Consider the following 27448-nt stretch of genomic DNA (forward strand, 5'->3'; position numbering starts at 1 on the left):
CGGGAGGGACACCTCATCCTGGGTTGGCTATTTAGGTTGGAACAAGGTGACACAGACTTGGGCTTCCATGGAACTTATTTAAGGCTGAGAAGGGAATGCCCATAATCTCTTGTTGCTGAATCTCAGAAGCCACTCGTATCTCCCTGTCTCCAAGTCTCATTTGGGATTCTCCAAAAGCTTCCTCTTCTTCCTGGAGATTGTGTGGAAGACAGTGGAGGTTGGTTCAGTCAACACACATTCTCAACCAAGTCCTTCCTTGCATTCGTCTTGTTCTTGAATCTAAGGGGAACTATACTGTGGAGTTCTGGCCAAGGAGATGTAGGCACCACTCCCTGGGCTGGATTATGGGATCCAAAATAAAAAGGCAAAGATGTGCCCTTCCTATTTCTGGCTGACTGGGAAGCAGATGTTATGCCTAGAGGGGCAGAAACCATCTGGAAAACAGCTTTTTAAAAAAGCTGCACAGCTGAAAGATCACTGAATCAGGATATCAGCCCTGGAAAGCCTACCGTAGACTTATGACATATATAGAAAGGAAAATACAACTATTAGTTTACTACCTTGTAAGTTGGGTATTCTGATATCTGCAAAAAGAAGCAGCAGCTTCTTGAGCTTAGAACTAACAGAACCTTGCAATCCCTTTTAAACATAGCAAACTGACTCAAATGATCTGAATATCGCAACTGTGACATGGGGACCAAGGAAGTCATCCATATGTAGAGATCCAGTGGAACACACTGTGTATTTAAGAAGGATGGCCCCTGAGATGCCTGCTTCTACATTTTCATTCCTTTACAGATTGGAACTCGATGAAGTCATCCTGGTCAGGTTTCTTTAGGCTATTTGAAAAGAAATGACTAAAAAACCTTGGGTAAAAAAAGTTATTGCTAATATAGAAGAAATGTGGAATGATCTGGAAAATTGACCAGACACTATAGTCAGTTTACATTCCATTTACTGCCCATTCATTCATTCATTCATGGATTTATTCATCTTGCAACTAATGTTTATTGACCACAAATAGTAATGCCAGGTTCATGGATTCACGGTAAATATGATTTATCCCCTTTCAGAAAACTTTAACGTCTAGATCTGAAGGCAGATGATCCAGCAATTACTTCCTAAAAAGTCTGATGAGCATCTGGGTAGTTGCGATCTGCATATGTTTCATAGAAAAATAGCTCAGCACGGCTAAGAACAAAAACTTCGAGCCCGCGTCATCACCTTTTTTTTTTTTTTTTTGGCTCACCTAGCATTTGTGCTTTCCCAAGAAAAGATTTGAGAGGACTGGTTTGAGACCAGTCAGGGTGAAATACCAGTCTTGGAAGGTGACTGGATTCCCTCCTGCCCAGTCACGGTGGCTGTTTCTGGAGTGTTTACATGACTTTGCCAGGGCTGCTCTGGCTGCCATAACAAAATACCACAGCCTGTGTGGCTTCAACAACAGAAACGTCTTTTTTCACAGTTCTGAACATTAGAAGTCCCAGATCAAGGTCCGGCAGGTTAAAGTTCTGGTGAGAACTCTCTTTCTGATTTGCAGACAGATGCCTTTTTGCTGTGGTCTTACATGGTGGAGAGAGAAAGCACTGGTATCTCTCCTTCTTCTTACAAATGCACCAACCTTGTCAGATTAGGGCCCTACCCCATGACCTCATTTAACCTTTTTCACCTCCTCTCAGGCTCTATCTCCAAATACAGTCACATGGGGAGTTAGGGCTCTAATGTATGAGTATTAGGGGCGGGGGGGGAGGGGACAGAAACATTCAGTCCATAACAATGACTGATTCTTCCTGCCTGGAGAACATTCTTTATGGACATTACCGCAAGATCAGGAAGAAAGTTAGGGCCAATTTTCTTCAAACGTGCCTCTTTAGGTACTATGGACTTTTCCTTCAAACATTTCAATAGGAAAGGATGTGCTTCCCTGGTGGGCAGACACAAATAAACCACCTGCAGGGCACAGTCCTCAGGGTCTCTTCCCTACAGAGCATCCAGCTTATCCACATTAAGGAGATACCACATCTGGCCAACAGGTATTTCAAATGATGTGTCCTGATGTGCCAGGACGCGCATGGCAAACCATGGAGAGTCACTGCTGGCCGGGGGGCTGGGTGTAGGGGGTGGATTAAGGAGAGGGGCACCCCGTGGAATACAAAATGTGCCTGAGGATCTACACTTGTGTCTCACACACGTAAATAAAAGCCAGGGCTTCTAAGGCGGTTCTCTAATTGAGGTCAGCTTCAGAGATTCGCATGCTCGTTTAACAGAAGAGGAAACCAAAAAGAAGTGAATACACCGAAGTCATGGGAAGAGCCTGTGATAACAGCCGAGTTTCCCACATGGCCCAGACCACTGCAGCCACTACCAGGACGCATGTACCAGAGTCCTCGCCCAGGGGAGGCTTTGATCCAAGGACAAACCTTCCATCCTGATGTAACTCTCTGATGTTTCAGTCTTGATTTTAGCAGTGTTAGCTACTGCTCCAGGGTCCTCTCCCAAAGTTTTCCTATATATTAAAGACAACACACCTGGAAAAGGGAGAGCACTTTCAACAGTAAAATTCAGATTGGCATAGACCAAGAGCCCCCAGGGAAGGATAGTAAAAAAAGTAAGAATTGCATATTTCCACATCTGTTCCCAATGAGATTTATGTCAAATATTTTTATTATTTGACAAACGCAATCCAAAGAATTACTTTGTTTTTCAGGATGCCTTGAAATGTCATTAAAACTCACCTACAAGCGCACAGATACAACATACCACCTGTCTGCAGTGTTAGATCAAATGAGAAAACAGAGCCCTGGGCCTCCTGAATAGGAAGAGACTTGACCTGCTACAGGCAGGGTAGGGTGCGGGGAGGAGAGGCTGTTGCTTATCTTAGCATTTCTGTTCCCACCAACCTGGGGCAAGCAATCTATTTTCAGCTTGACACCAATCAGGAAATGGCCCTGCTAAAATATCCCCCCTGTTACTACAACGAGACATATCCCTGGAAAAGCGGAGAACACCAACATGGGCCTGAGCGCTCAGATGAGAGGAAGCCATTCCTGGGCCAACATGGGAAACACAACAGTCATTTTACAGAACACAACTGAGAAAGCAAACCTGCAAGAGGAAGTTTCTAGAAGGTCATCTGGTAACAAGTACAGATGTCTACAGCAGTGCAAACTCTTTGGTTGAGTGATTTCATTCCTCTGTATTTACCCTAAAGATATTTTTCCATCCTTGTTTTTTTTTTTTTTTTTTTTTTGGGTTGTGCTGAGCAGCTTGCGGGGATCTTAATTCCCTGACCAGGAATTGAACCCGGGCCCTCGGCAATGAAAGTGCCAAGTCCTAACCACTGGACTGCCAGGGAATTCCCTCCTAAAGATATTTGTAAATGTATGGGAAAGGATGTTTATTGTTCAGAGACAGTCCTTCACAGTTCTCTCGTGCTCCTGCACACCTTGCTGGGTACGCCAAGAATGCAACATCCTTACCACTCTTTACCCAGGCCATTTCTCACACTTGCGCTTAAAACAAGTGACCTTGAAGGATGAGGTAATGTCTCCTCCCGGGGCAGAGAGCGGGCTTGCTTACTGCTTACCCAGCAGAAGGAGATTCCCTAAGCTCGATATTCCTCGGCTGTAATGCCAACCCACCCACCGCAAGCACCGCATCCACCTGGGCCCAGGGAATCACTGCTGTGGGGTTCGGGGGCCAGTGGAACCAACGGAACCAATGCCACGCTGATACTCCTGCTGTCTGTTGTGCTGTAGGTAATAAAGTCCCTTGTCTCTGATCCAGGAGTCTTGTGTCATCTGCCAGCATCCACAAGACGGCAACAAGCTTACTTCTGAGCTGGTAAGTAGGGTAAAATCAAATTCCAAACTTGACACTTAAGACACTATTGTTTAGTAAAAAACAATGAAACTAAATGGCTCCAAGGAAAAACTGATCAGGTTAATTATGGTACACATGTACCCAAAGTATGATGCAGGCATTTTAAATGACTTCAAGTTGCATATTGATTGACACGGAAATAATATAACAATTTATTTTTGAGTGAAAAAAAACACTTGAGGCATCATGCTAAGTGAAATAATCCAGACAGAGGAAATCAAATTCTGCATGGTATCACCTATATGTGGATTCTAAAAAAAAAAAAAAACTCACAGAAACAGAGAGTAGAAAAGTAGTTGCAGGAGCTGGGAGTTGGCGGAAAATAGGGAGAGATTGGTACGAGCGTACAAACTTTCAGCTACAAGATGAATAAGGTCTGAGGATCTAACGTAAAACATGGTGACTATGGTTGACAGCACTGTATCATGTTCTCACACGCAAAAAAGGATAAATACGTGAGGTGATGGGTGTGGTCATTACCGAGATGGGGAGCCCTTGCACACTGTATATGTGTCCCAAATCTCCACAACGTACACTTTAAATATCTTATAATTTTATATGTCAATTATCCCTCAGTAAAGCTGAAATTAAAAAAGACGATCTGCCGCCACTATGAATTATACCATAATTCACCCACAAAGTCTGAGAGTCGGCCCTCAGTCTTGCTGACTCATGGCTACATGGATCCTTTTAAGATCTCTTAGGTGCCTCCCTTCCAGCTCTGGCCCGATCTAGGTCCTCCCAGCATCTTCCTGGAGATTACAATCACCTTTGAACTGGTCTCTGTCTCCATTCCACATCTCCCTAGCCCATCTATAACTCTGCTGCCACATTAATTTTTCTTTAAAAAAAAAAAAAAAAAAGCCCACAAATCAGAGCATGTCACTTAAAAAAAATTTTTTTTTATTGTGGTAAAAGTCACATAATATAAAACATACTATTTTAACCATATATAACTGTAGAGTTCAGTGCATGTCCCTCTTTTGCTTCAAATACTTCAGGGCCTCCCAACTACTGACAAAGAGTCCCCCGTCATCCGCTCCTGCTGGCCTCACCGAGTTTCTTTGACGTTGTCCCCCTCGCTCGGCCCCCCAGATTCATTCCTTTTGATTCCTTGCCCCTTCTTTATGGAATGCCCCACCCCGACCCTGTTAGGCAAATGCTTATTTCAAGATTCAGCTCCTCCGGGGAAGTGTGTCAGAACTGCCTCCCCAAGTTGAAATCCCACCTCCTTGGAGTGCCAACGAGATCATATGCAAATTCATCAAAACACTTACCAGGGGTTTCCCTGGTGGCGCAGTGGTTAAGAATCCGCCTGCCAGGCTGGCTGAATGGATACAAAAACAAGACCCATATATATGCTGTCTACAAGAGACCCACTTCAGACCTAGAGACACATACAGACTGAAAGTGAGGGGATGGAAAAAGATATTCCATGCAAATGGAAATCAAAAGAAAGCTGGAGTAGCAATTCTCATATCAGACAAAATAGACTTTAAAATGAAGACTATTACAAGAGACAAAGAAGGACACTATATAATGATCAAGGGATCGATCCAAGAGGAAGGTATAACAATTGTAAATATTTATGCACCCAACATAGGAGCACCTCAATACATAAGGCAAATACTAACAGCCATAAAAGGGGAAATCGACAGCAACACAATCATAGTAGGGGACTTTAACACCCCACTCTCACCAATGGACAGATCATCCAAAATGAAAATAAATAAGGAAACACAAGCTTTAAATGATACATTAAACAAGATGGACTTAATTGATATTTATAGGACATTCCACCCAAAAACAACAGAATACACATTTTTCTCAAGTGCTCATGGAACATTCTCCAGGATAGATCATATCTTGGGTCACAAATCAAGCCTTGGTAAATTTAAGAAAATTGAAATCGTATCAAGTATCTTTTCCGACCACAACGCTATGAGACTAGATATCAATTACAGGAAAAGATCTGTAAAAAATACAAACACATGGAGGCTAAACAATACACTACTTAATAACGAAGTGATCACTGAAGAAATCAAAGGGGAAATCAAAAAATACCTAGAAACAAATGACAATGGAGATACGACGACCCAAAACCTATGGGACACAGCAAAAGCAGTGCTAAGAGGGAAGTTTATAGCAATACAAGCCTACATCAAGAAACAGGAAACATCTCGAATAAACAACCTAACCTTGCGCCTGAAGCAATTAGAGAAAGAAGAACAAAAAAACCCCAAAGCCAGCAGAAGGAAAGAAATTATAAAGATCAGGTCAGAAATAAATGAAAAAGAAATGAAGGAAACAATAGCAAAAATCAATGAAACTAAAAGCTGGTTCTTTGAGAAGATAAACAAAATTGATAAACCATTAGCCAGACTCATCAAGAGAAAAAGGGAGAAGACTCAAATCAATAGAATTAGAAATGAAAAAGGAGAAGTAACCACTGACACTGCAGAAATACAAAAGAACATGAGAGATTACTACAAGCAACTCTATGCCAATAAAATGGACAACCTGGAAGAAATGGACAGATTCTTAGAAATGCACAACCTTCCGAGACAGAACCAGGAAGAAATAGAAAATATGAACAGACCAATCACAAGCACTGAAATTGAAACTGTGATTAAAAACCTTCCAACAAACAAAAGCCCAGGACCAGATGGCTTCACAGGCGAATTCCATCAAACATTTAGAGAAGAGCTAACACCTATCCTTCTCAAACTCTTCCAAAATATTGCAGAGGGAGGAACACTCCCAAACTCATTCTACGAGGCCACCATCACCCTGATACCAAAACCAGACAAAGATGTCACAAAGAAAGAAAATTACAGGCCAATATCACTGATGAACATAGATGCAAAAATCCTCAACAAAATACTAGCAAACAGAATCCAACAGCACATTAAAAGGATCATACACCATGATCAAGTGGGGTTTATCCCAGGAATGCAAGGATTCTTCAATATACGCAAATCAATCAATGTGATACACCATGTTAACAAATTGAAGGAGAAAGACCATATGATCATCTCAATAGATGCAGAGAAAGCTTTCGACAAAATTCAACACCCATTTATGATAAAAACCCTCCAGAAAGTAGGCATAGAGGGAACTTTCCTCAACATAATAAAGGCCATATATGACAAACCCACAGCCAACATTGTCCTCAATGGTGAGAAACTGAAACCATTTCCACTAAGATCAGGAACAAGACAAGGTTGCCCACTCTCACCACTATTATTCAACATAGTTTTGGAAGTGTTAGCCACAGCAATCAGAGAAGACAAAGAAATGAAAGGAATCCAAATCGGAAAAGAAGAAGTAAAGCTGTCACTATTTGCAGATGACATGATACTATACATAGAGAATCCTAAAGATGCTACCAGAAAACTCCTAGAGCTAATCAATGAATTTGGTAAAGTAGCAGGATACAAAATTAATGCACAGAAATCTCTTGCATTTCTATACACTAATGACGAAAAATCTGAAAGTGAAATTAAGAAAACACTCCCGTTTACCACTGCAACAAAAAGAATAAAATATCTAGGAATAAACCTACCTAAGGAGACAAAAGACCTGTATGCAGAAAATTATAAGACACTGATGAAAGAAATTAAAGATGATACAAATAGATGGAGAGATATGCCATGTTCCTGGATTGGAAGAATCAAAATTGTGAAAATGACTCTACTACCCAAAGCAATCTACAGATTCAATGCAATCCCTATCAAACTACCACTGGCATTTTTCACAGAACTAGAACAAAAAATTTCACAATTTGTATGGAAACACAAAAGACCCCGAATAGCCAAAGCAATCTTGAGAAAGAAAAAGGGAGCTGGGGGAATCAGGCTCCCTGGCTTCAGACTATATTACAAAGCTACAGTAATCAAGACAGTTTGGTACTGGCAGAAAAACAGAAATATAGATCAATGGAACAGGATAGAAAGCCCAGAGATAAACCCACACACATATGGTCACCTTATCTTTGATAAAGGAGGCAAGAATATACAGTGGAGAAAAGACAGCCTCTTCAATAAGTGGTGCTGGGAAAATTGGACAGATACATGTAAAAGTATGAAATTAGAACACTCCCTGACACCATGCACAAAAATAAACTCAAAATGGATTAAAGACCTAAGTGTAAGGCCAGACACTATCAAACTCTTAGAGGAAAACATAGGCAGAACACTCTATGACATACGTCACAGCAAGATCCTTTTGACCCACCTCCTAGAGAAATGGAAATAAAAACAAAAATAAACAAATGGGACCTAATGAAACTTAAAAGCTTTTGCATAGCAAAGGAAACCATAAACAAGACAAAAAGACAACCCTCAGAATGGGAGAAAATATTTGCAAATGAAGCAACTGACAAAGGATTAATCTCCAAGATTTACAAGCAGCTCATGCAGCTCAATAACAAAAAAACGAACAACCCAATCCAAAAATGGGCAGAAGACCTAAATAGACATTTCTCCAAAGAAGATATACAGATTGCCAACAGACACATGAAAGAATGCTCAACATCATTAATCATTAGAGAAATGCAAATCAAAACTACAATGAGATATCATCTCACACCGATCAGAATGGCCATCATCAAAAAATCTAGAAACAATAAATGCTGGAGAGGGTGTGGAGGAAAGGGAACACTCTTGCACTGTTGGTGGGAATGTAAATTGATACAGCCACTATGGAGAACAGTATGGAGGTTCCTTAAAAAACTACAAATAGAACTACCATACGACCCAGCAATCCCACTACTGGGCATATACCCTGAGAAAACCATAGTTCAAAAAGAGTCATGTACCAAAATGTTCATTGCAGCTCTATTTACAATAGCCAGGACATGGAAGCAACCTAAATGTCCATCGACAGATGAATGGATAAAGAAGATGTGGCACATATATACAATGGAATATTACTTAGCCATAAAAAGAAATGAAATGGAGGTATTTGTAATGAGGTGGATGGAGTTAGAGTCTGTCATACAGAGTGAAGTAAGTCAGAAAGAGAAAAACAAATACAGTATGCTAACACATATATACGGAATCTAAGGGAAAAAAAAAAAAAAAGCCATGAAGAACCTAGTGGCAAGACGGGAATAAAGACACAGACCTACTAGAGAATGGACTTGAGGATATGGGGAGGGGGTGGGGTGAGATGTGACAGGGTAAGAGAGTGTCATGGACATATATACACTACCAAATGTAAAATAGATAGCTAGTGGGAAGCAGCCACATAGCACAGGGAGATCAGCTCCGTGCTTTGTGACCACCTAGAGGGGTGGGATGGGGAGGGTGGGAGGGAGGGAGATGCAAGAGGGGAGAGATATGGGAACATACTGTATGTGTATAACTGATTCACTTTGTTATAAAGCAGAAGCTAACACACCATTGTAAGGCAATTATACTTCAATAAAGATGTTTAAAAAAAAAAAAAAAAAGAATCCGCCTGCCAATGCTGGGGACACGGGTTTGAGCCCTGGTCTGGGAAGATCCCACGTGCCGCAGAGCAACGAAGCGTGTGCGCCACAACTACTGAGCCTGCGCTCTAGAGCCCGTGCTCCTCAACAAGAGAAGCCACCGCAATGAGAAGCCCGTGCACCGCAAGGAAGAGTAGCCCCCGCTCACCGCAACCAGAGAAAGCCTGCGCGCAGCAACGAAGACCCAACGCAGTCAAAAAAAAAAAAAAAACCAAAACTTACCATCCTGTGTCCTATCTTTCTCTCCTATTGGCTTGTGAGCTCTCTGAGGGCAGAGACCACATCTTATTTATATTTACATCATCCACATCTAGTCTACTCTGGGCACAAAAAGACTATTTATACATAAACGAAAAAAATACAGTGAAAACTTCAGAGCCCGAGTTCACTCATACTGTCAAATCTTAATTCTGAAAAGTTCGAAGTTGAGGACCCCACCTGATGGACTCACTGTGCCGCCATCAATATTTTGCTGCCCGGAATGGAATAAAGCAGGTGATTCCTACCTGCAAAGAATGTTGCTCTGGAAATATTTGTTTCTGTCTGACACAGTGTGGCCCCCTCTGCTGCCATTAGAGGGAGAACGAACACCTTGGCAAAGTCCACAGCCCTGGGACAAAAGCCATGGGGAAAAACTGACCCTGTAATGGCATACTATGCGTCATGAGATTATCTTAGGAACTGAGCATACTAAGATGCTTTAAGCCTCTTCAATAATTTATTATTAATGAAAACATTCAAAGGCAGAAACAAATGGCAACCCAGGCAGATCAACGCAGGTGTGGGAAATAAAACAAGCAAAAGCCTTTAGACAGAATGAGTGATCCAATAGGATGTGAGCCTGAAACTGGACAGCAGGTTTCTAGATTCCATTGAAAACGTATCATTTGGGACTGGACTCTAAAACACGGACCAAATGTAAGTTTGAACTATATTTCTTCAGGATGACCCCTTATCTGAAGCAGAGCATCACGTAACAGTGCTTCCCAAAAGGTTTTAAAACATCACGACAGATCCTGTGATAGGCCTTGATAAGCCATTTCTAGCACGAGGATTTTTGCCGAGAAAGGCTCTGCAACAGCCAGTGGCCTTTACAGAGCTCCCTCTTAAGTCAGAAGCAGGACAAGACATCCTGACACCCATGTTGCCCTGAGCTGGCCTCTCAGCTGGTTAGAGCAGGAGCTGGAAGGAAGGCATAACAGAGGGGCTGCTGGAAGGGACTGGGTCTCTGGGGGTGGCCCAGGACCCACAGGGCTACAAGCAGGCCACCAGAGAGGCTCATGAGGCAAGCTTTAAACCCCCTTAGGCCTCCATATTGGCAGCGCTTAAAGTAGGAGTCTTCCCACGACCTGCAGCGGGTCTATGGCAGCCAGCCCTTGAAGATGGAGCAGCAGCAGCCTTCTTGATACTTGAGGTTTTGCTTCTGAAAACGCTTTTGCTCACCCTGCTTTGGATTCCTCCATCTTGGTTTACTAAACACTGAGTCCTGAATCCTCACCCTACCTTTAGCAAGCACAGCCTTTTGTCTTATGATCAGCATGACTTCTTTTCCCACAAGCCCTGGAGGACTTTGGTTACCTGAAGTCTCTTTTGGCCTCAGGAGCTGCCCCTCACCTCTGAGGTGGTCTCATCAAGGCTGGAAACTAGTAAGTCTGGACTCCACACTGCATCAGTTCCTCAGCTACCCAGAGCCAGAACCACCCTCCGAACCACATATACAGAAGTAGCATATTTAACTGATGGTGACTAACGGTGCTACCGTGGTCTGAGCTCAGCCATAACAACAGAAGGAGACTGACCTTGAAGCACTTGTCACAGCTGACACGGCAAGCTCAGTGCCATTCTTTGATCCAGAGTTACGGGCACGTGAAGAGGATGGTTCAGTTTGTGACCTAGTCTGTGAGTGTTGTAAATGATTTGTTGTACAAGGGTTTATTTCATAAACATGTCAGAGATACTTAGATTATCTTACCCTATGTCGTTCATTCTACTTTCACAAAAGTAGGTAAATAAGACTCAGAGATAGGAACAGAAAGAGGAATTTGTTCCAACCCTTATCAGGTCCATTGTTCATAGAATAGCATGTGTTTCACTTGGAAATTTCCTTAGTTTAATGAAAGAGGAAAAAATAATGGGTGGGTTATAGAGAAATCTATTGAAATTATTAAAATCACACTCCACAGATAAGAAATAAACATCGTATCCATTTTTTCTTCATTTGATTTCAGTCGTAGGCTCTATACTAGGGAAGAAAAAGTGGGGGAGTGTCTTTTTGTGGTTATTTCATGTATTTCTAGATGAGAAATCACTGTATTTTATTTCCAGAAATTCCCATCATTCGGGAAAAGTTATTCAAAGCTGCATAGCCAGAATTTATACAAGTATATCGTCGACTTCATTTTGATTGAGGGCGGGGATGTATGAGATCGGGAAATGGGGAGCGGATTGGGTGGGAGCGGATCTGGTTATCAGTTTCCTATGAGATGCGCTCCACGCTGAGGGGTTCTGTGCTTGTCATTGTCATTCAACGGAGATTCTGCGCTTCTCTCATGACTTGCACATGAACTTGGTGACTTACAATAACACTTTGTGATCCAATCTCAACTTGCTCTTTTCCATCTGTGACAAGGATAACATCCCTGGCTCTGGGGGGCCGCAGCACCTTTTCCCTGCCAGTGAGACTGAACTCTGACCCGTGCAGAAGCAGCAGCTACAGGAGGGAGAGCACAGGACTCGACAGTAACAGGAGCGATCGCCCAGGGCATGTCCATTTTCACCCCATTTGGGCAACATGTAGCTTGTCTCAGTAACTCCTAAGTTGTGCTCCACAGACATTGAGCTTGGAGAAGGATATGCTTGGTCACGTCCAGGGTCACTGGATGGTAAGCACCAAACTTTCCAAAAGATGGCAGAAGGGAAGTACTACCAGATCTGATGGATCCACAAGTTCATTTTTCTAGATAACAGATAAGGAGCTAAGTTAAACATCTCTGGTCTGGTTGAAACAGCTTCTAGAACAGTTTCATATGTTTTCTCTCCATTTGTTCCTTCAGAAACTTTTTCAGCCAAACCATGAATCTCTTTCCAACATAGAGCAATCATATTGCTCTATGGTTAAGTTAAACTTTTGATCACTACTTAATGAAGTCCTTAACTTCTGAAGGGGTGAAAGAGAACAATCCATTACCAGTAAGAAAATATTGCTATCATAGGATCACTAATGGATATCCAGAGAATGATGCAAAACAGTGTTGCTTGTTTATTAGTTTGTTTTCAATTTTTCCATTAATGCAGAATCCTTCTTGTGAGTCCTTTCTCTCCTGGTCTCTCTTCAGAGTCTTTGTGTTCTGCTTCCTTCTTCCCAGAACCCTGCCTCCCAAGTAGTTGTCCAATTTACTTTTCCACCTGTACAGTCTCCATCAAAAATACAGCGTCCTATTCGTCTTTTAGGTTCTTCAAAATTAAAACGCACATGATAAACCTTTGTCTTGTTAATACTACCCACTTTTTTTTAATTTTATTTTTTATTTATTTATTTTTTGGCTGTATTGGGTCTTCGTTTCTGTGTGAGGGCTTACTCTAGTTGCAGCAAGCGGGGGCCACTCTTCATCGCGGTGCGCGGGCCTGTCACTATCACGGCCTCTCTTGTTGCGGAGCACAGGCTCCAGAAGCGCAGGCTCAGTAGTTGTGGCTCACGGGCTTAGTTGCTCCGTGGCATGTGGGATCTTCCCGGACCAGGGCTCGAACCCGTGTCCCCTGCATTGGCAGGCAGATTCTCAACCACTGCGCCACCAGGGAAGCCCTACTACCCACTTTTTATTGCACCACCTTGATGTTCTCTGCAAATAGATCTCTATTCTCTATTCTCTAAAAAGAAAGAAAAGTTTCTGAGTAGGAGAGTGGTGGAAAAGGAAAAAGGAAAGGAAAGGAAAGGAAAGGAAAGGAAAGGAAAGGAAAGGAAAGGAAAGAAGGAGCAAAGAGAAAAAAGGAAAGAAAAGAAAAAGGGGAGTGACAATAGGGGGAAAACACTGTTCTGTGACATTTGACACTAGGCCATTACCGTGACTAAATTCTTACAATTTTTTTGATTTTCAGCCACTGTTTTTTTCAGTCATAGTATCTGCAAATTAGTGACGTTGAGCTAATATAAGTAACTTTCCTTTTTCATTTTTTATTCTTTATTTTAAAATGAAGGATTCAATCTCTGATAGTAGCTGCATGATTATCTGATTCTATATCAGTTCTTTCAAAAGGGTGTAATATGTCTTTCAGAAGTAGAATTGACAAATTCCTGAAACTTAAATCTACCAAAACACAAAAGTGTTTTTTAATTTTATCTTCTGTGTTTTCATGTAAATATATAATACTTTAAAAGAAACACCATATGCAGCTCAATTAATATGATTCATAGTGTTCTCCTTAGAAATTGGCCAATAATCATGTTGAGGTGGAACAATCTTTACTTTGAAAATTACCAAACATTGTTCTACTTTTTAACAATAGTAATGTATCTCTGCCTCTTTTCTCAGAGTAATTGATGAGGGTAAGACTAAAATAAATAAATTCATGAAGCAAGGAAAAAGAGAAAGAAAAGAAGGAACAATGATAAAAGAATGCAAATACAATGGCCACAGGGGCTCATATAGCCACACACATAAAAATGTGGCTTGAAGTCCCCGGGCAGCCAGAGCAAAGAAAGGGAGATATGGTCTTATTATTAGAGAAGAAGAAATGTACTAGTTCCTCAGGGAGCAAATGTATTTTTCTTGTATTAATTTCACAAGGAACTCATGCTGGTGGGGTCTCATCTGGGGAACACTGAGAGATGAGTTCTACAGGCAAGGATGCCACACAGAGTCCCCCTTAAAAATCGAGGGTACGGCATTAAAACACAACCTAATTTAGGCAATTTTTAAACCCAAGTGTGAAGCTTTCTGTCCGCCAGCTTGAGTGAAGGCACTAATGAAGTGCTTAACCTTTAGACACCCTTGTTGAGACTAGATCACAGGCGGTTTACTATTGCCTTTTCAGTGCGGGCGTGGAAGGCCAGCAATGTGATGAGATAGTTGAAAGCAGATTCATTGTCTAGACCAGAGAAACTCAACCAACCACATTCGGGGCTCTTACCACCAACCACATCCGGCTCTCCGGCAGCTGTTCCACTCATCCACGGCTGCCCCCACTCCGCAGGGAGTTAGGCCCTAGGGGTAGATACGGACACGACTTCTCATAGGGAGTTATTTCCAGCATATAAAGGATTGAGTGTGCGCCTTCTGCAAACACGGCAGAGCATATTCTTGGGGCCTATGCAGTTGGGATCATCCCTGTGGAGCTGCAGAGACTGAGACTGGAACAGCTCTAGGGAACAAAGCACCCTCACCCAGTACTGAACACCACTGACGATGTTTTACAGAGTGAGCTTTGTCATGCAGGGTGGCTGGGTCCCAACCAGAGGTGGCCAAGTGCCTATGACATTTGAGGCACTTTCCTAGGCTGGGCTTTCCTCAACCCCTCCCCAGAATCTGGGTCTCAGAGCCTACCCTCTCACCGGTCAGCACAGCCAACACTGACGTCCCCACAAAGATCGGATATACTTCTGATTTTAGGATGTAAGACAGTGTTTAAAATCAAGTTTCAATTTTAGTAAGTTCCCATCTGTTTTCCTTCATATACTGTCCTTTTGACCTAAATGGGGATTTTTGCGCCCCAAAAGACCTTCCCAACCAAGAACTAGATAAGCAAGATCCATGTTTACTCAAACATAGTGAGACAAATCTTTTTCAGTCTATGGATGGTTCACTGATAGGAAATGAATAGGGAAGTTAATAAGACATTTCAATATCTTCACGACGACAAGAAATACTACATAGAATATGAAAACCTTTCTGAGACTTCCTAATACCACTTGCTTGATTTGTCATTTAGTGGGCTAAGAGACATTGCTTCAAGGTGAAGGAAAAACAGTTGCTCTGGACAAGTCCAGGAAGTCTCTCCTGGTCCTAATCAGGATAGATCAGCTTCATGTAAATGTGATCTAAACCTGCATTTGATATCTCTTCAAAGGATCAAAATACTGAACAGCATAAAACGTTGCTGGGTTTGGCTTCACTTATTTTTAACTTCTATCCTGATGCTTTGGAATGGCTTCTAGATCATCTAGATGCACATGCCCTGCCAGAAAGAATGAAGAGAACGGACACACGCTAAGGATCGCATATAACCAGAATGAGCTGTACCAGACTACTGATATATGCAAGTAACATTTCCCCATGTTTATCCCATAGAGTGCCATTTAACATTATTAAATTTTGTACGCAAATGCATTTGGAAAGGAGTGTTCCGTTTAATTTAACACAGCTCTCCTTAAGGAGAACAACACACAAACATTTTCCCCTACAAATTGGCTCCAGGTAAGGCATGAAAGCGTATCCTACTGTTCAGGTTTCCAGAGACAATTCTGGAGACACATTCTTAAAAGTGGAGAAAAAAAATTGATGTCAAAAAGCTATCTAATTGGAGCCTAATATTGAAGTAAACCATGCATTAGTTGCATTGGAAAAAGTAAAAATCAATGAAGAACATCTCCGTCTCATTAGGAAGCTGATTTGGGAGGCGACACGGTCTTGCTCAGTGGGCAGAGGAGCTTGGTGACAGCCTGCACTTGGCCAGCCAACACTATATTTATATCTGCTAAAAACATCTCTCACTTCTGGGTACACAAACCGAAATACTTGAAAATGAAACAAGTGTAATACGTACGTGTGGGAATAATTCAAATAATTAAGAATTGGGTACAATTTGAAATCGTATAACTTAGAATAAAGAACTTGTGGAAATTTCCAGCAACGGTGCCATAGATGCTTAAAGTACAATCCCTTTGGTTTGGTCAGTTTCTTCCTGGCCATTATTAGCAGGGGAGGAAGCTGGAAATACACTCATCTCCAGATGATCCTCCTGGAAACCTGCCTAAAAGGGCGACATGTAGATTTGAAAATAAACAGGCTGAGGCCGATTAGGGTAGAAAAGTTTCCAGGAGCTGATCTGTGACATTTCTATCTAACAAGCACATTGAACTCTGCCATGTTCCTTATCGAAAGTCAACCTGGAGCTATTGTGTGATCTGCCCAGGAAGGGCCAAGTCACCCACCTATTTCCCATCGAAAAGCATGCTATTTTCATTACATCGATCGTGGACTTTCCAACTTAGAACTCCTCAGCAGTCATGCAAGTGTGCTGCCACCCAAGCAAAACTCACTATTTTCTTGAGTGCTGCTGTTGTTGTTATTGTTGTAGTTGTGTGTCTTTGTGTATCTGTATGTGTGCGTGTGTGTGTGTGTGTATGTCTTTGAAGGAATCCACATGGTAGGGGCTGGGAATTCTTGGGGAGGAGTCTATTGAACTGGGTGTCACTCAACTTGAAAGATCTGGAGACACCAACTGGCCACTTGAGGAAAGAGGACGGCAAGCACCCAGCTCGGTTCTGTCTTAGGTTTGAAGCAAGTATAGAAGAGCTGGAGTCTTCTGAGTCCTCCCCTGCCTCTTCAGCAATAAAAGGTGGGAGAAGAAGGCCATCCTAGCAGAAGCCAAGGCCAGGGAGTGGAATGACTGATAACAAAGGAGAAAAGCAAGAGACAGACGACAGGGTCCTGGAGGCACCATGGAGTCCTCAGTGAGGGAACTCTTGGTCACACTTCTTCATCTTCTTTGGAGGGCAGGGAGGGGTGTTGTGTATGAACCCATCTGCCTTCAGAGTCTTCACTTGGAGAGCACCAGTATGTAGACAAGAAGTCCAGCCTTTGAAAAAGAGTTAACTTGGACTTGGTAAACTATTTCAGTTTGAAGCCATTCAAGATTTTTTTTTTTTTTTTGGCCTTGCTTCGTGGCTTGCGGGATCTCAGTTCACCCCAGGGATTGAACACGGACCACAGCAGTGAAAGCCTGGAATCCTAACCACTAGGCCACCAGGGAACTTCCGCCATTCAAGGTTTTTCAAGTATTTCTAAATACTTTTTCACTATGTAACTGAAAGTGACCTGATATGGGGGGCGTGGGGAGAACTCACATCCATTTACAGTAAACCCGGATAGCGGTATTTCCTAATATCATCTGTGTGTACATAGTATTTTTCCCTTGTAAGAGAGCATCCAAATCTTCCAAGAATAAACATTCACCTTCAAAAATCCTTAGGGTAAGTTAATACTTTTCAGATGTGCCAGCTCAGATGTCTTGTCATATCACCATTGATATGTGTGTGACTGCTGCCGAACACTCACTGAAACACATATACATGTGTGCGAACTGAGGCATTAAAGTTCTGGAGGAGAAGCAGTGTGCTAGTATGGTAGTATATACATAATGAAATATAATACTGAAAATTTCATTTAAAAAAAGAGAAGGGAATTCCCTGGTGGTCCAGTGGTTAGGACTCTGTGCTTCCACTGCAGGGGGCACGGGTTCCATCCCTGGTTGGGGAACTAAGATAGATCCCACATGCCACATGACATGGCCAAAAAAAATTGAAATAAAATACAAAAAGAGAAAATATGTAAAGGCATGGGAAAGATTGGAAGAAGAACAAATGGAAAGAGACACTCCAAACTTCTCCAAGTTGATGTACCATATATTTGTAATGTTTCTCTTTAAAGTAAGTATTTTTAGTGCCACTAAAGCTCAGTCCTCTGAATTTCCAACATCTTTTAGATTCATGGGGCATTTGAAAGTATTTACAGTATCTGGAAAGCTTGTGTATTGTGTAAGACTTTCTCTGGTTTCAAACAGTATTGTCTGGGCCTGGAAGCAAAATGGAGTATCCTTCTGATGGCACTAATGGGACCCTCCTTGCAAATACTGATGTCATTATGTACAATGACGGCTGCAAGAATAAATTTATATGGGAAAAGACAAAAGACTGACATGAACACAAAATCTATATATCTCAAGTCTCAGCTCCCAAAGAAATAGCCAAGACCACTATGAGAAACAACCTTTGAAGTGGGGAGTGCAGATGAGGTGCTATGCCCTTTTGTGGGTAGTTGTTTTTCCCCACCACACAAAGGGCTCAGAATCTAATGGTTATCACTGGCCGTTGAGCAATGGAACATCAAAGGTTTCTGGGGGAGTAGAGTTACTGCCAGATTTGACACTAAATCTGTTTGTGGGTCATATTCCAGTGTGAGTGACATGAATAATAGAATGATGGAGAAAGTTATCCATTAAATGTTGTGTTAGTGATCTATCTTGCAACTACCTTGGAACACAATCACGGGTGGCAATTCTTTTAAAAATTATAGCCGTGTTGGTAATTTCATGTGTAGAAGGAACGGCATGACTATAACAAATAGATAAACTATAAAAACTATTTTCTGTTTCACATTCAGACTTGTGCAATGTCACAGTACATGAGGACCTCCAAGACATCCATGGGGTTGCTTTGTAGAAGCAAACTAGCCTAAGGGTATGCCTGTACTTTGCCAAACACAGAATGAGAAAGCATTAGCCATTTTTTTGTGGTCTTCAAAATGGCAATGGAGCCTTCACTGGCTAAAGGAGAAGAGGCTGTCTTGCTGCATACTGGATAGAATAAAAGCTCAGGCATTCCTGCTGTTATTCTTTATTCTACCAAGAAACTGCGAATGAACTTGATGCTCTACAGAAGCAAGAAGAGATATAACAATTATAAACACATGCACATATAATCAGAGTCCTAGAATACATAAAACAAAAACTGACATAACTAAAGGGAAGAATATACAATTCATCAATAATGGTTGGAGACTTTGATACAACACTTTCAATAATGGTTACAACAACTACAAAGAAGAATAATGAGAATATAGAAGATTTCAATAACACTGTAAACGGACTAGATCTAACAGACAACTATAGACGTCACCCAGCAACAGCAGAATACATATTATTCTCATTAGCCAGACTTATCAAGAAAAAAAGAGAGAAGACTCAAATCAATAGAATTAGAAATGAAAAAGGAGAAGTAACAACTGACACTGCAGAAATACAAAGGATCATGAAAGATTACTACAAGCAACTATATGCCAATAAAATGGACAACCTGGAAGAAATGGACAAATTCTTAGAAATGCACAAACCTCCGAGACTGAACCAGGAAGAAATAGAAAATATGAACAGACCAATCACAAGCACTGAAATTGAAACTGTGATTAAAAATCTTCCAACAAACAAAAGCCCAGGACCAGATGGCTTCACAGGCGAATTCCATCAAACATTTAGAGAAGAGCTAACACCTGTCCTTCTCAAACTCTTCCAAAATATGGCAGAGGGAGGAACACTCCCAAACTCATTCTATGAAGCCACCATCACTCTGATACCAAAACCAGACAAAGATGTCACAAAGAAAGAAAATTACAGGCCAATATCACTGATGAACATAGATGCAAAAATCCTCAACAAAATACTAGCAAACAGAATCCAACAACACATTAAAAGGATCATACACTATGATCAAGTGGGGTTTATCCCAGGAATGCAAGGATTCTTCAATATACACAAATCAATCAATGTGATACACCATATTAACAAATTGAAGGAGAAAAACCATATGATCATCTCAATAGATGCAGAGAAAGCTTTCGACAAAATTCAACACCCATTTATGATAAAAACCCTCCAGAAAGTAGGCATAGAGGGAACTTTCCTCAACATAATAAAGGCCATATATGACAAACCCACAGCCAACATCATCCTCAATGGTGAAAAACTGAAACCATTTCCACTAAGATCAGGAACAAGACAAAGTTGCCCACTCTCACCACTATTATTCAACATAGTTTTGGAAGTTTTAGCCACAGCAATCAGAGAAGAAAAAGAAATAAAAGGAATCCAAATTGGAAAACAAGAAATAAAGCTGTCACTGTTTGCAGATGACACGATACTATACATAGAGAATCCTAAATGATGCTACCAGAAAACTACTAGAGCTAATCAATGAATTTGGTAAAGTAGCAGGATACAAAATTAATGCACAGAAATCTCTTGCATTCCTATACACTAATGACGGAAAATCTGAAAGTGAAATTAAGAAAACACTCCCGTTTACCACTGCAACAAAAAGAATAAAATATCTAGGAATAAACCTACCTAAGGAGACAAAAGACCTGTATGCAGAAAATTATAAGACACTGATGAAAGAAATTAAAGATGATACAAATAGATGGAGAGATATACCATGTTCTTGGATTGGAAGAATCAACATTGTGAAAATGACTCTACTACCCAAAGCAATCTACAGATTCAATGCAATCCCTATCAAACTACCACTGGCATTTTTCACAGAACTAGAACAAAAAAATTTCACAATTTATATGGAAACACAAAAGACCCCGAATAGCCAAAGCAATCTTGAGAAAGAAAAAGGGAGCTGGGGGAATCAGGCTCCCTGACTTCAGACTATACTACAAAACTACAGTAATCAAGACAGCATGGTACTGGCACAAAAACAGAAATATAGATCAATGGAACAGGACAGAAAGCCCAGAGATAAACCCATGCACATATGGTCACCTTATCTTTGATAAAGGAGGCAAGAATATACAGTGGAGGAAAGACAGCCCCTTCAATAAGTGGTGCTGGGAAAACTGGACAGCTACATGTAAAAGAATGAAATTAGAACACTCCCTAACACCACACACAAAAATAAACTCAAAATGGATTAAAGACCTAAGTGTAAGGCCAGACACTATCAAACTCTTAGAGGAAAACATAGGCAGAACACTCTATGACATAAATCACAGCAAGATCCTTTTTGACCCACCTCCTAGAGAAATGGAAATAAAAACAAAAATAAACAAATGGGACCTAATGAAACTTAAAAGCTTTTGCATAGCAAAGGAAACCATAAACAAGACAAAAAGACAACCCTCAGAATGGGAGAAAATATTTGCAAATGAAGCAACTGACAAAGGATTAATCTCCAAAATTTACAAGCAGCTCATGCAGCTCAATACCAAAAAAACAAACAACCCAATCCAAAAATGGGCAGAATATCTAAATAGACATTTCTCCAAAGAAGATATACAGATTGCCAACAAACACATGAAAGAATGCTCAACATCATTAATCATTAGAGAAATGCAAACCAAAACTACAATGAGATATCATCTCACACCGGTCAGAATGGCCATCATCAAAAAATCTACAAACAAGAAATGCTGGAGAGGGTGTGGAGAAAAGGGAACCCTCTTGCACTGTTGGTGGGAATGAAAATTGATACAGCCACTATGGAGAACAGTACGGAGGTTCCTTAAAAAACTAAAAATAGAACTACCATACGACCCAGCAATCCCACTACTGGGCATATACCCTGAGAAAACCATAATTCAAAAAGAGTCATGTACCAAAATGTTCATTGCAGCTCTATTTACAATAGCCAGGACATGGAAGCAACCTAAGGGTCCATCAACAGATGAATGGATAAAGAAGATGTGGCACATATATACCATGGAGTATTACTCAGCCATAAAAAGGAACGAAACTGAGTTATTTGTACTAGAGACAGAGACTACAGCCTAGACCTAGAGACTGGACCTAGAGACTGTCATACAGAGTGAAATAAGTCAGAAAGAGAAAAACAAATACCGTATGCTGACACATATATATGGAATCTAAAAAAAAGAAAATGGTCAGAAGAACCTAGGGGCAAGATGGGAATAAGATGCAGACCTACTAGAGAATGGACCTGAGGATACGGGGAGGGGGAACGGTAAGCTGGGACAAAGTGAGAGAGTGGCATGGACATATATACCCTACCAAACATAAAATAGATAGCTAGTGGGAAGCAGCCACATAGCACAGAGAGATCAGCTTGGTGCTTTGTGACCACCTAGAGGGGTGGGATAGGGAGGGTGGGAGGGAGGGAGATGCAAGAGGGAAGAGATATGGGAACATATGTATATGTATAACTGATTCACTTTGTTATAAAGCAGAAACTGACACACCATTATAAAGCAATTATACTCTAATAAAGATGTTTAAAAAAAAAAAGAATGCAAAAAAAAAGAGTGCATAGAAAATTCTACAGGATACATCATGTTAGGCTATAAAAGGAGTCACAAAAAATTTAAAACGATTGAAATCATATAAAATATAACATTCCATACAATGAAATAAAGTAGAAATCAATAACAAAGAAATTTGAAAAATTAAAAAATATGTGAAAATAAAACAACACCCTCTTAAACAATCAATAGGGCAAAGAAGAAATCACAGGGGAAATTAGAAAATATTTTGAGATGAATGAAAACAAAAATACAACATTTCAAAATATACGAGATGCAGCTAAAACAGTATGTAGAAGAAAATGTATAGTTCTAAACACATATATTTAAAAAGGAGAAAATCTCAAATCAATAACCTAACTTTCTATCTTAAGAAAGTGTCAATGGGACTTCCCTGGCGGTCCAGTGGTTAAGACTCTGCGCTGCCACTGCAGGGGGCACGGGTTTGATCGCTGGTTGGGGAACTAAGATCCTGCATGCCACAGGGCGCGGCCAAAAAAAAAAAAAAAAAAAAACGATTGAAAGGAGCAAACTAAAAGCAAGAAGGAGGAGGAAAATATTAAATAACAGAACCTAAATAAGTGAAATGGAAAATAGAAGAATAATAGGTAAACCAACAAAGCTAAAAGTTGGTTTTTTGAAAAGATCAACAAATATGATGAACTTTTAGCTAGACAGGCCAATAATAAAAGAGAAAACTCCAATTACTAAAGTCAGGAGTGAGAGAGGGGTCATTACTACTGATCTTAGAGAAAGAAAAAGGATTTTAAGGGAGCGCTATAAACGACTGCATGACAACATTTTATATAACCTAGATGAAATAAGCAAATTCCTAGAAAGATACAAACTATCAAAACTGAATCAAGAAGAAACAGCCTAACAGTTCTAGGGGCTGGGAAGTGTAAGATCAAGGTGCCAGTCAATTCAGCTCCTGGTGAGAGCTCTCTTCTTGACTTGTAAATGGTTGCCTTCTCACTGCGTCCTCACAGGGCACAGAGAAAACCAGCAAGATCTCTCATGTCTCTTCTTATAAGGACATCAATCTCATCGTGAGATCTCACCCTCATGAGATCTTATCACTTATCACCTCATCTAACTCTTATCACTTCTCAAAGGTCCCATCTCTAACTGTTATCACATTGGGGACTAAGCCTACAACACATGAATTTTGGATGGACACAAACATTTAGTCCGTAATGCAGAACAAACTACTTGAATCTAGAAAATTTCTGATTGCCTTTATCCCCACTTTTCATTTTTGCTCTTTCACATTCTTCTGGTTTCTATCAGCAATTTCAGGAAATCACCTGATCCACTATCTATAAAGAGCCCATAAAGAGGAATTCTGTGGATGTTTGGCTGAATAACACCAAACAAAGAGTCTAAGAAAAAGACAATGTTACTCAATTCTCAAGAGCTCTTTTCTGTTTTCCATTATAAACTAAGAAGTATAAGCCTCAAGATTCCCATTATTATTACTGAAATATTGAGTAACAGCATGGTCCTGTTTAGAAAGCGTCAAACTGTATTAGATAGTATTTACTCAGCATTAACTAGCTACTGTTAGTTCTTAATTAGAAGAATGAGCAATGGAGTGGAAATTTTTAAATGATAATTCATCCAGTGTTCATTTTGTTAGGCTTGAGTATTAGGCTCCTGGAATTCTCTGCTTCAAGGAAAACACCAAAGTTGCACTGTGAAGAGGCCATTTTGGAGGCAATAAGAAGCCATCCAGTTTCATTATCTTGGTCTCTGGTGCAGCTACTCCGTCCTCTCCACTCTGAACTGGAGGTCTGCCAGTCTCATGCAAAGCATAAGCCCCAAAGAGCTATTCTTGCTCATGAGTGCGTTTGTTGAGCTCTATCTGAAGGGCTTTGCAGAATAGAGAATGGTAACACTTGGAATAAATGGTGCTAATATCACAGTAAAGTTGAAAGCATGCTGTAGTTTGTCACAATGGTTGTCTCTGGGAAGATAATATAGATGCGGATAACTGAGGGAGATGAATGCATTGTGATTGCATCTATTAAGTGTATTAATGAGTAAGTCAAACAAGGCTCACTCCTTTCCCTGAAGCAATTCAAATTGCAGGAGTCATGCAGAAACCAGGCTTTACATGGGGGAATACCAGGTGGGCTCATCCCGTAAGATGAAAAACCATTCTCAGTGTGAAAGTTAAAAAAAGAAAAAGAAAAACAACTTTAATAGAAGAGTCAGGATGCACTTAAGAAAAAATAAAATGATTCCAAAGGAAAGTCTTGGAATCATAAGCTCACTCATAACCCAGAGACATCACCAATTAAGCTTGGCAAGCTGTGGTCTGCTACAGTTCTCTTCCTCCTTGAAACAGAGACCACAAAGAGTTCTGGGCATAAACACTAAACTTAGAGAAACTTACATGCGGTCCACAAGGACTATTCATAGCAGCATACTGTCCATGTGACTGGAGAATGGATAAATAAATTATGATGTTATGATAGAATATTATATAGCAGTAAAAATAAGTGCACATAACACCATGATAGCATCTTAGAAACTGTGAGTGCAGAAGGTTCACCTTGACTTTACCAAAGTATTGATGGCACAGAATTAATAAGCAACAGGCACTCTCCATGTTTCCTTCCTCTGTTCACATCACCTAGAGAGACTATGCACTTCTTGGGCACGTAGACTGAGTTTTACGCAAGGCTGTGTATTCGAGCCCCAGAGGTGGTCTTCCCTGCTAAATGTGCCCTGTAATGGGCACCGAGGTGAAGCAGAGAGCTGAGGTCCTTGGACCTAGGCTGATGGCTGATGGGCTAATCCTCCCATCCAGTCCAGGGGGATTTTCCTGCAGGGTTTAAACTTGGCTGAAGGCCGAGTGAGGAAGTTTATCACCAACAGGGAAAAGCCTCCATTCACAGTTCAGGGAGATCAGGGTCCACGGCCTCAAGAGTGACTTGACTGAGTGAAGATTAGAAAAGAGACCAGGATTCACTTAAGCAGAGAGCGCGACTCAAAATGGGATGTGCAACACCAAATGCAGATTTTTGTTAAGGATGCAGGCAACAGTGTTGGAATAGAGAAAACTGCAGATTTACGCAAGAGATTTATGGTCCCAAAGAAGAACCTTGACCAGTCAATGCTCGTGTCTAGGAAAAGGGCAGATTGAAGAGCCTTTGGGTTTTTCTGAAGCTAGAAATTATAACAAGTATTTTCTTCCTCTTTGGATTAAAGTAAAAGCACATGCTTCTTTTACCATCATTTATTGATGGGAACTCTCTGGCTAAATTCTTTATATGTATATGTCCTGTGGATGAATGAATGAATGAATGATGCAAAAACGTGGTTCATTATCACTAATGAGCAAACTAAAGTCACTCTGACTTAGAATTTGAGTCAAAACTGCTTAATGACCTTGATTTTCTGATTCTTCACGGGCATTTTCCAGACCAAATATCTCTTGCATGGAATATCTTCAACATCCAAGCACGCAATTCTCTGATGGCTTCTGGCAGTCACTTTTTGCTAAGCAACTCTCATGTTTTTAATAGATACATGTATAACTGAATCAATTTGCTGTACACCTGAAACTAATACTACAACATTGTTAACCAACTATACTCCAATATAAAATAAAAAGTTTAAAGAAATAAAAAATAAAACCAGGCAGGGGACCAGGGGTCCTGAGTTCCCAGATGGAGACCCCACAGGGTACACACCCTGAAGGAAACATTACTTATCTCTTTCTTTTCCTTCTACACACTCTCAGGCTAAGGAGTTTTCTTAAACTCCTTATACAGAGGCTCCAACTGAATCTCGAGTGTACCTGCCATGCCGTCTACCTCCCACCCTGGCTCACTTTCTAACCTTTCCAAGAGCACGTATGAAATGACCTTGTACCAGAGTGCCTGCTCCGGGTCTATCAGTAGCCAAGGGCTGGGACTTCCATGACAGCTCAGGGAGCAGATCTCCCATTGGTAATTACTTCATGTTGCCCATGCCTGTGTAAAGCAGGCAAAAAGCAGTAAATAGCACTGGGACACACAGGGGAAGTAGAGGCCTATAAGCGCAGCTACATGTTCCTTTTGCTGCAAGGTAAACGCTACTCACTGTTATCAGCAAGTTGCTAACTCCAACTTGGGGCAAGGGGCAAGGGCACCTTTCTATTGATCAACTTCAAGCTCACTAAGCTTCTCCCTGAATCCTGCTCATTTGGGGATGAGATGAAACATACCAGTGGGTTCTTTCCAGGGAAGAGAGTCATGGGGGACTTGGAGACAGTGAAGAAAGCCAGAGTTCTTTGCTTCTTTACAAGCAGGCGTGTGATTTCAGTTTTGCCTGAGGCTGTTGTCTCCTGCTCCTGAGCAAAGACCAAGAACTTTGCCCCATGAGTCAGGGCCTGACCGCCAAGGCATGAACTTGAAGGCTGGCTCCAAGAGCCACCTGATGGAGAAGGAGGGCGTTTCCTTCTGAAGTGCCCAGGTCTTCAAAAAGGGCTGAAGAGTTTCCTGATATCTGGGCTGGGGTGCTGGTGCTTCCTCCACCAGGGGGGTCAGGTGGGTGACATCTTTACCGCCGGTCAATTCTACAGAAACTCTGGGGTACGTGGCAATCATTTCACTAAGCCCCAAAGGGATCCCGGGGAGACGTATAGTCCAATTCAGAGAAAAGTTAACCTTATTCATCAAAGAGCCCTACACTCCTCTAAACCCTGGCATAAAAATCAAGTGTCTCGGGCTTCCCTGGTGGCGCGGTTGAGAATCTGCCTGCCAATGCAGGGGACACGGGTTCGAGCCCTGGTCTGGGAAGATCCCACATGCCGCGGAGCAACTGGGCCCGTGAGCCACAACTACTGAGCCTGCACGTCTGGAGCCTGTGCTCCGCAACAAGAGAGGCCGCGATAGTGAGAGGCCCGCACACCGCGATGAAGAGTGGCCCCCACTTGCCACAACTAGAGAAAGCCCTCGCACAGAAACTAAGACCCAACACAGCCAAAATTAAATAAATAAATAAATAAATAAATAAATAAATAAATAAATAAATAAATAAATAAATAAAT

General features: G+C 41.2%; 1 protein-coding gene across 9 annotated transcripts in view; it reads right to left on the reverse strand.

Annotated features, from left to right (window-relative positions):
* The window catches only part of SUGCT (succinyl-CoA:glutarate-CoA transferase), a 792254-nt gene that overhangs the window by 33077 nt on the left and 731729 nt on the right, over window positions 1-27448 (reverse strand). Inside the window, exon 15 of one of the 9 annotated variants that reach the window (XM_082399858.1) lies at window positions 2499-2528. The exons of 7 other annotated variants lie outside the window; for them this stretch is intronic. In XM_082399858.1, coding sequence (XP_082255984.1) covers window positions 2514-2528 — 15 coding nt within the window. In that variant the 3' untranslated portion in view covers window positions 2499-2513. Of the gene's footprint in view, window positions 1-2498; window positions 2529-12396; window positions 15548-27448 lie in introns of those variants that run through there. One more of the 9 variants, XM_082399859.1, reaches the window with a different exon arrangement.

The sequence above is a fragment of the Balaenoptera borealis genome (assembly GCF_965194805.1).
Source record: "Balaenoptera borealis genome assembly, chromosome: 7".
Classification (NCBI taxonomy): Eukaryota; Metazoa; Chordata; class Mammalia; order Artiodactyla; family Balaenopteridae; genus Balaenoptera; species Balaenoptera borealis.